The following is a 10,797-nucleotide window of genomic DNA, read 5'->3' as shown; positions in this document are numbered from 1 at the left end:
CTCTTGACATGACCAGATTTACGATTTTGGTTTATCTGATCATGCCACGTCTTCCTTCGTCGTCCTCGTCTCACTTTGCCGTTCATTTTCGTCATATATACTCGTCTTACCATTCGTTCTACATGACCAAACTATTTCAGAGACCCTTTCTTAATCTTATCAATTATACTTGGCTCAGATTCACACTCTCGCCTGATTTCATCATTTGTCACCCGGTCATATATTGATTTCCCACACATTTGTTTAAAAGATCCCATTTCAACCGCGTTCACTCGGCTTTCATCCTTCCTCTGCCTATTCCATGTTTAACTTCCATACATAAGTGTTGGGACTAAAACTTCGTTGCCAGTTTAGCTTCGATTAACATATTTTTATTGGCAATTACTGTGCTTAGTGCGCCGTTCATTTTGTTGCCCGCATTCACTCTCCTTTCAACATCTTTTTATACTCTTCCATCTCTTGAAAACATGCTTCCCAGATACATTCCCTTAACCTTAAGTGCTCTTTTCTTCTCTTATCTTATATATTACATTATTTTTTTCTCTTTGCCGTATAACATGTTCTCTCATTATATTTGTAAAAAACTTTAACTGGATGTATGTACAGGTAAACGACTTTTTTCGCCAGGGTTCCGTTCCGAGAGACACTGGCGTAAAAAAATATAAAGGTTAGGTTCCATGTCAAAATTCTAAAAACAATTTTACATGTTTATTTAAAACATATCCTATATTTGTTCTAGATAAATTATAAATATATTTAATAAATACAGTTTAAATTTGTTTACAAAATATATAATAATCTTTTTATGTAAATAATGTTTTTTTTATAATAAAAATTAACTCACCAGTTTGTCGGTACTAAATTAAATTCTCACATTTTTTTGAAAAAAGCATCCAATTTCATTTGCTTTGATTGTTGCTTCCTTTCTTGCAGAATCATAAGATAAACTACAAACATTTGAATATTCTTTTAATTGTAATAATAATAAAAAATATATAACATTGTACCTTTTTATTTTTCTTAAAAACAAAACGAAAACTTACTCGAAAACAATTTCACATACGCAATAGGCTGCTCCCATACACGGTAATAGAATAAAACAACGAGTAAAACTGTGTCTGCTATTAGAATCGCGGCGCCCACTGTTGTCTGGTGTCGGCCGAACCGGGGAATCCCACGCCAGCACCAACCAGCGTAATTGTAAACCGGCGTAAATTGAACCGGCACAAAACAACGTTTACGTGTACTATTATTCATATTCTCATATAACCATATTTGTTTTTCCTAAATAAATAAAAATAAAATATAAAATAAAAACTTTTCGATAGACGAATTTCAACCGGACTCTATTCATTCGGATGATGGGTCACGTGTGTAAAGTGTTACTTCAATAAGTATTTATTTGATACGTGCATCTGCATACTTCTGACAAAGTGTAAATAGTGTTCTTTAAACAATACGGTACTGGCATACGTGCAATAGTAAGAGTAAAGAGCTTATCAGTGTACAAAGCCTGATAGATAATAAGCTAACCAAACATTTTCAGTTGTAATTAAATTAAATAAAATTCTTAATAATTAAAATACATTTATAGTTTTCTTCTACTTAAATTTATATAGTTTTTCAGTGACCGGGTTTCGTCGTGACTAACATCGTCAGACTGGGCTCTATACTATGTACGTATTTTAATTATTATACCCAACTAGAAACCACAGACAAAACTTACTCTTTCATACCGATATCCATAGAACTAACTATGGTTTTCATTCCTCTATGCCCAAAACTTTTAGGTCTGCCAACAAACATACCAGTCTTGATTTCTTTGATAACAAATTGTCTTCTTTCAATCGATCACTGAATCAAATTCAATTATAAACACCTCTCTCCCGCTTCCACTCCCACAAAGTCTACAATAAACCATTGAGTCTTTCTATTTTTTTATAATAAATTTCCATGTATAAATGTATCCATTAAAATGCCCATTGAGCGTATATATAAATAAATAAGTAAATTATAATTAAAATTCAGTTCCATCGAGAAACGTCAGTAGAAAAACTCAAGTTATTAAATAAAATTCAACAATATTTTTAATTTGTCCAATTTTTTGTAGGAAAGGACTGGATTACATCCTCCAGGGAGCTGTTTATATATATTTTTTTTTAATTTCAAATATAGGAGTTGCTTTATTTTTTACTTTGCTTACAATGTACAAGGTTTAAATTCAAAAAAGTGGCTTTTTCTGCAATCAAATTTCTTTAAATTTCACTAAACGGTTGGGATCAGAGGGATATACTTATGTGGGCCAATCAGAAACTTCTCAGCAATTGCTCGTGTGGAGAAGAAACTACTTAAAACTCTTCAGAAGAAGCCTGCCTGTTGGCAGTAGTCAACAGGCCTTCCGTTCTACTAAAGAAGTGTTTGGCATTTTGTTCCCTTCTTTGGATTATTTTACCAATTGCCTGCACTATATTGATCATGTATGATACTACCTCTCGTATGAGTTCTTTATTACCTATCACCGATGGGGTGTTGCATAGATCTTCACCCAGGCTTCTGCATTGCGCCCCTAGCTGTTGTCTTTGAAAGCTGAAAAGGGGACAATTTATCAACAGGTGAGGGACATCTTGAAAAGTTTCACCGTCGCATGGGCAGCTGTCAATCTCGGAGAGTTTGAAGCGATGCAGGTAGCTCATGAACCCACCATGACCCGTAAGCATCTGAGTGAGCTCGTAGCCAGCATTCTGCATTCTCCTGAAATCATAGGCATGGAAAATGGTAGGTAAAAACATTTTAGTTATACTTCGGGTAGTCTTACTCAAATAACGATCGTTCCAGATTTTAAGGGTCGTGCTTTTTACTATCCGTTTTGGGCTGAAAATCAGGGGCGGTCTTCTTAAACGTAGCTATATTAACATATTACAACAGAGGTGAAGAACATTTTACAGAAGGGAATATAGAAATCTAGGCATCCAAAGGGCTTATGACTTGTCATTGGCTGGTTTAAGCATTTATCTACAAAAATTTAGACAAACTCAAAACACTGTTGATAAATCCACCTGGTCCAAGAAGAAGTATATAAATTGAAAAATATTTTCAGGCGTATGTAGGTGAAATAATTAAATCATATGAATCTCACCCGCAACGATAAAAATTACAGCTCTTCACAAACGTCGACAGATGGAAGAATCGAAAGAATACTGATGTTCTAATATAAACAGAATTGTGAATATAACACTGCGTGTAAAGTGGCCACTTAAACTAGCCAATGACAGGTCATAAGCCCTTTGGATGTGAATATATTCCTTTCTCTAAAAAGTTCTTCATTTGTTGTTATGTGTCAAATAAAATTCATTTGAAAAAATGGTTGTCTGCTTTGAAATCCTTATTTTAGGGTTTTAAAATATTGTAATTTTAACTAAACATCAAAATATCCGATACTTATCAAAAAGGAGAATGTATTTTGTATGAAGTAGGCAGTTAATATACATTAAGATTGGCCAATATTTTTTTTTCCGAATTTTGAAATGAAAGGTGTCTAAAAAGTTGCCTTTTAGATTACTCAAAATGCTTTAAAATATTTTAAAAATATTCGATATTGCTTTTGGCCCTCAACCAGAGCTTGAAGTTTTCGAAAAAGTCATTTTTTGCGCTAAACCGGCTGTCATTTCGTATTTAAGTAAGAAAAACAGTTCAATTAAATTTTATAATTTGAATTAAACCTTATTAAATAAGCATCTACGCGGTACGTTGTACTTTATTTTGAAATAAATGGGTAGCATTGCTTTAATGATCTATTTTTTTCGTCAATATAAGCCAGGCGCTCAACGGAATCAGTTCCGCGGAGTGTAAAACTTTTGCATTTCGGTAGTTTTAAAACGTGTTCGAATTTGTAATGTAATTAAGTTATATTTTTACTAACAAAAAATAATTTTATCAATATAGGTAATTAACAAAACGTTCATACAGTGATAAACTTCAAACCTCGGTTGAGGGCCAAGAGTAGTATGGAATATTTTGTTAAATAATTTTAACTTTCAATGCGATCCAAAACGCAACTTTTTAGACTCCTTTCACTTTAATGTCTACGCGACTTTAAGGTGCCCCGAGAATCTCAATAAAGTCGGACATGCAGATACGCAGGAATATCTCGTGAAAATGAAGACACCTACTAAATTAAAAAAATATCATTATAAGTATATATCTAGAATATAAATGTTTGTGAAAGCAAATAATTCTATCAAATCCCAAAAGGAACACAACCAGAAGTCAAACTAGAGGATGGGTCATAAGGTTTACCCCTAACTCTAAATTTGGGCAATTTCTATCGGATGATTTGCGAATTCAGAATATAATCATAACTTCAATAAAGACACTGGATTAAAAGTACTTCATGTTAAAAATAAAATATTAAAATTAGACAACTTAGAAATCTTAGAAATTAAAAAAGCTATTCATAATAAGAAAACAATAATTAATAACCAAATAAACAATATTTCTTTTAGTCCTCTCCTGTCTAATTTCGAAAAAAGTGATATCAAATTACCACCCGTGTAAGGAAAAAACGACTTGATTTATTGGGTCCACGTGTAGAATTTAGTGAACATGATAATAGTAAAAAGGAATTAATTCATTTGTTACGTAAACATTTACGAAGAAGCTTGTTTGCTTTAAAACCGGTCGTTGGAAAAAAAATTAATAAAAAATTAGTGGTTAAAAACAAAGTTGTTTTATTTATTTTTTTAGTTTATCCAAACTTTTGTAGACAAAAACTGGATTCAATCCCCTAGGGAGCTGTTAATATTAACATATTAGAACAGAGATGACGAACATTTTATAGAAGGGAATATAGAAGTCTAGGATTATACAGAGTTTATGACCTGTCGTTGGCTGGTTTAGGTTGCCACTTTACACACTGTGTAACATTCACCATTCTGCCTATGTTTGAACATCTATATTTCTTAATTTCTTCCATCTGTTGATGTTTGTGAAGTTAAAGATATAAAGCCCTGTAGATGTCTAGACTTCTATATTCCCTTCTCTAAAATGTTCTCCATCTCTGCTGCAACATGATAATTTTATTTCGCGTTAGTAAATATTGGTATTTAACTACTCACCGACTTTTTATGTCTCAGTATTTGCATGTTGGTATGGTGAGTGTCCTGACGAAGAGTAGGGTACGTTTTGAAACCGGTAGACATTAAAAGTCGGTAAGCGATTGTATACATAACCTTGCTCACATTAAATAATAAGTGATAGCTCTTACGCTTTTTGAGAAATCTTAGAAAATCCCGGAAATTAAGAAAATCACGTCAATTTGTAATTGGATTCTTTAAAGTATCAAAAGCAAAAACAACTAAAAATAACATAGAGTTTTGAAAAAAAAATATCTAAGCCTAAAATTTTTTATAGAAAATTACGCAAATACCAGTTTATTCGGAAAAATCTACGGTTAAGTGAATGTTATCATTGTCGATAATTATTTTACTAAAAATACAATATTATAAATGTTTTAATCTATCTTTCATAGATTCCGAGAAATACGACCCCAAACATTACCCTCTGGTGCGTTTGGAAGAAAAAAATATCTTTTTTTACAGTTTTAAAGTAATAAAGGTCCAGTAAAAATAATATTTTTTGCTAATTATTTTATTTTTGCTATATCATTGACCACGCCCCAAATACGTCAATTCGTTACTGACTATTCTAATTTTTTAAAAACATTGTCACAAATCTTGACGTCACAACTGTCAAGGCCAAACATACGACGTATTTTTTTGAAGTTCTTTTTTAAATTTATGTATGAAAATATTTCTTCACAATATCAATAATAAACAATACATAAAGAATAACAACAAATAACAAGACCAATTGAACGTAGTTATGCAGAAAGCAGCCAGTCTACAATTTGAAAAAAAGTTATCGAGTGCAGTAAGGTCAGTTCTGTTAAAAACAGCCAGACCGCTTTCATACAAAAAACTGTATAAATTACCACCTTAAAATGGTGTCACAAAAACGGAATTTCTTAATTTGCGAAAAACACCCACAGCACTAGAAAAACCTCACGGTAATTTGAAAATCATTAAAACTAGACGATTACGTAATATAATTCTTGTTTGTAATTTAAAAAAAAACTAATGTATTCATTGTTTATCATTTGTCAAAGCCAAAAACATTCCAACTAGTGAGTAGTTTTGAAAAATTCACTCTTTTCACTAGGGTTTTATTATCTTGGTTTCACGTTTCTATCGATGGCTGCTTTTTGCATAACTATGTTCAATTATGGATTTCATATAAGAACAAAAATAAAATATGTTTAAAAAAAACAAAACGTACAGTTCGCTAGGGGTGAAAGGAAGTGGGATGGGAAAATAGGGAAGGAAGAGAAGAAGAAGAAATAGTAAGTAAATATAAAATAATGAAAAAAGAAATAAAAATGTACACTTACAACATACATACATATACAAACAAACACATATACATATATATACATACATACGTACACATACACACATACATATGCATACATACAAACACATACATATACACACATACATATACACACATGAACATGCATATAAATATTTACACATACATACACATACATAAAAACATATACACACATGAACATGCATATATATATACACATACATATACACATGAACATATACGCATACGATTTTGAAAATACAATCATTTATCCTAGATCCATTTCATAAAAGTTGTCCTAGGTTGAAATAAGCTGCCACAAGAGCTGATCTCAATAAATAGTCTCAATAGGTTCAAAAATGGACTAGATTTGTTTCGAAAAAGTTAAAGCACGCCAACAACTAATTTTCGTTATAATAGATTTGAGCTGCTTGCTTAAAATTAATAATATTTAAAAAAGTAACAAAAAGAAAACTTCTAACAATGCGACGAAAAGAAAACAGAAGAGCAGAGTTCGGCAAACAAATTTGAACCTCAGAGGCAGACGGATACAAATCAAAACGTCAAATGTTCAACAATAGCCAAAATAATATATTTTCTCTGTGTGATTTCTAATCATTCAGAACATTAATTTGTACGTTCAGTATTTTAATACATTGGTTCTTTCATTATTAGACTAACATTTCTTCAAAAATTTTAATTACTTAACAACATCATTGAATAAAAATTTAATTAAAAAAAAAAACAGAAAATAATATGAAGATCCCATTGGGTTAATAGGTAAGTAATTTTTTTAAAGTTTTATTTATATTTAACTCATGATTTACGATAACTGAAGAAAAATTGTGTTACGTAAGTATTTTTAAAATTATTGATACATGTTATAAAACACATGAATGACGTATTTCATGACAATAAAATTTATGAGGGCATTTTAAAAATGACATCGATTATTTTACAAATTCAATTAATTAAATGGCTCAGAAAATTACTATTTGTTATATTTTATTGATTTAATTAAATAAAATAATTTAAATACTTCCATTTGCATCCAATGGTGCATAAGGGCACTTGATCACACGTAGCGTATCTTGATGTTTTTCATAAATTACTTAAGAGATTAGGAAACAGTTTACTGCATACGGAATATTTCAATTAGAACTAAGTTTATTCTGGAGTAATACAAGGATCAAGCCTAAGTCCACTACTATTTACCATCTTTATAAATGATATCGCGAAGGTCATCATCTTCTCCCAATTTCTTTCATTTGCCGATGACTTAGTTTATTCTGAAGTAATACAAGGGTCAAACCTCGGTCCACTCCTCTTTAACACCTTCATAAATGATATCGCGAAGGTCATTAACATATTTGAATTTTTCAAGTGTTAATATGGAAATATTTGAAAATTGCTATTTTCCTTTTTTTATTTATTATTTATTATGCAATTTATTGCATTCAGCCGGCGCGACGGTTGGCAAGCCCAGTCAGAAAACCCAGGCAGAAAAGCAGTCGCCATAGTAATATCATTTTATTTTCTCTATTTATTTATTTTTTTTATTTGGGAAAAAAACAACAGTTTATACATATATTGTCTACAGAAAATAAAAATAAATACAAACAATTTTTTTTCCAAGTTATTGATTAAATATATTATCGGTGACAAAATAAAAGCAATTTAATAATAAAGAAATGTTAGGCACTTAGAAATTGCAAATAAAATAGAAACAAGATAAATTAAAATTTATATTAAAAATTAATTTAAAAATAGTTAAAAAGGTACAAAATATAACAATGAACATACGAGTACATACATAATTACTGACATCGTATAATTAAGCGGGTGTACTGTCTATAAGGAATCTTCTATGTTTCATATAGGAGAGATGAAAAATGTCAGCGTGACCGGGTTTTTGTATGAGATACTCCTTGTTATTTTGCAAATGCAATATATTTTATTATTTTTTTATAGTAAACGCCGATTTTTTGCCAGTGAACTTCAATAATTTACGAGGAAAACAAAAAACAAACCGACGCGAACGTGGACTTAGAGATTACACACGCGTTGACCTATGACTGCAATAACTTAAGCATGTTCATTAATATGTTCATTGTGATCGCTAAAATGCTTAGCACGTATTAAGCACGTCGATAGTTATTTGAGATTGAGCGACAGGTCAGCTGACTCAGCGCGTTCGCGGTGATTTGGTGAACCATACATTTATTTGAGCCGAACGGTGTGATCCGTATCGTAGGCTCACTACCATAACCGTTACGCGGCTGAGCCCGCGACATTCACGTGAAATAATATATTAGCTTATCTTTGAGCCGGGACAAAACTCCACCTCAAGTTCTTGAGCAGCAAGCTGACCTGCAGCTCAAAAAACAACGTTTGACAATGTTTTGAGTATGTCCAAATGCTTGCAGACTAGCGGAATTTTTTCCCTAAGGAGTTGTTCATATTTAAATTTGTTGCAAAAGAGAGGGAAAACAGTTTTGAGAAGGGAATATGGGAGTTCACTTCCACATTAATTTATATTTATACTTTTACATTGTTTGTATTCTTTTTTTTATACAGAAAAATGTTCCCTCAATGGGGTGTCGCGTGCCGAGGGAAACATTTTACAAAATGTAAAACATGAATTAGATTATTTATTTATTTATTTATTTATTTATTCACACTCTTTATCAAAATACAATTCCATATTCACTTTGCCCAGCTAACAAGGGTACATACCCCGTTCCAAGCTAGGCAATTACATTTTTATATATTATAATATTTAACAAATTAATATAGAGCACAGACAAACAAAATATACACTTATTCGGATACACATTTTGATTCATATACATACAGACATACACACATATACACACATGTATATATAAATATACACATATATACACATGTACATACACACACACGTACATACACCCATGCGCATACACATACATACATTCATAAAAACATAGACAATTTATTTATGCGAAACTTCATGGTTGTCATCTATAAATATATTTTTTTTTAAATTATTCCTTATTTTTTATTTTTGACATCCAGTAAGGTTCTCCAATCCGTGGCATGCATCAACTTTTCTGACTCCCTACGACCAATGTCATGAAAGAGCGAGGTCAACACCTTCCGTAACTTGACAACACTCCCGTCTTTCCACGATTCTGGCAAAAGGTTATGGACCTTTTTGCCTACGTTATAGTGTTGTCTCGATGCCAGAACAGTGTTGACCCCTTCACTTAGTATCAGATCCCTATTAGAGTATCTTGTATTATGGTTGTGGTTGACGCTTGGGTAAATGTCTCTCTTTATGTGTGTAACCATTACCGTTCTCAATATATACTGTTGAATAATATTCAGTACTCTGAATTCTTTGAAGAGCAAGTCACTTGGATATCGAAATGTTTTTTTTAAGATGACTCGGATTAAAGATTTCTGTGCAATTGCTACAGGTTCAAGGGCGGTTTTTGTGCAAGCTCCCCAACCAATTAGACCGTAAGTCAACACAGAATTTGCCAGTGCATGGTATAGGTGTTTCAAGTCCGGGACTTTAAGTATATTTCTAAGTGGGATGAAAAAATGTATTAAGCGCTTAATTTTTGCAGTTATAGTTTCAATTTGTTCATTCCATCTCAAATACTGGTCTATAATTATTCCAAGATATTTTATACTTTGAACACTACTCAGTTTTTTGCAGTTGCAATTTACCATCACTGAACAATTATGTAGTTGAAGTTCGTGAATTTCATTCGGTTGCCCGGCGGAAGTTGCACTAAAACGTATGAACTTTGTTTTATCCGAATTTAAAGTCAACAGGTTTTCGTCTAGCCATTTTTTAATATAACTTAAGTCATTACTTGCTTTTTTATGAGTTTCTGACCAAGTTGATGCGCTATAAATTATAGCTGTATCATCTGCAAATGAAATGATTTGTCCAAGTGATGGCTTGTTACAAAGTTCGTTAATATATATAAAGAACAGCAGTGGTCCCAAAGTGCTCCCTTGTGGAACACCAAATGAGAGCTGAGCAGGTTCGCTCAAGTCACTACCCACTTCCACCTTCTGAAATCTTCCACTTACATAGCTGTTTAACCATTTATATAACTGCCCTTGGATTCCTATATTATGTAACCTTTTAAATAGAATTTTATGTGAAATAGTGTCAAAAGCTTTAGCCAGGTCCAGAAAAATAGCCAAGCATTTTTCCCTATTGTCTAGATGTTTAGCTATTGTTTCAGTCAACTTAGCTATTGCGTTTTCAGTACCCATGCCTGTCCGAAATCCATATTGGTTTTCTGAGAGTAAATTATTTTTTTCTAAATAGTTATTAAGTTTTAGTTTGACAATTTTTTCAATAAT

At 31.8% G+C, this 10,797-nt stretch overlaps 1 protein-coding gene across 2 annotated transcripts in view; it reads left to right on the top strand.

Moving 5' to 3' along the window:
- Window positions 1-1,458: 1,458 nt before the first annotated feature.
- The window catches only part of LOC148281075 (hatching enzyme 1.2-like), a 36,756-nt gene continuing 27,417 nt past the window's right edge, over window positions 1,459-10,797 (top strand). The window contains exons 1-2 of one of the 2 annotated variants that reach the window (XM_088227342.1): window positions 1,459-1,676; window positions 2,613-2,775. In XM_088227342.1, coding sequence (XP_088083468.1) covers window positions 2,679-2,775 — 97 coding nt within the window. In that variant the 5' untranslated portion in view covers window positions 1,459-1,676; window positions 2,613-2,678. Of the gene's footprint in view, window positions 1,677-2,110; window positions 2,776-10,797 lie in introns of both variants that reach the window. The other variant, XM_088227341.1, reaches the window with a different exon arrangement.

This window comes from Micrasema longulum, unplaced genomic scaffold, assembly GCF_059751315.1.
Source record: "Micrasema longulum isolate JH-2025_06_02 unplaced genomic scaffold, ASM5975131v1 h1tg000500l, whole genome shotgun sequence".
Classification (NCBI taxonomy): Eukaryota; Metazoa; Arthropoda; class Insecta; order Trichoptera; family Brachycentridae; genus Micrasema; species Micrasema longulum.
This window is presented reverse-complemented; position numbering and strand designations above follow the sequence as displayed.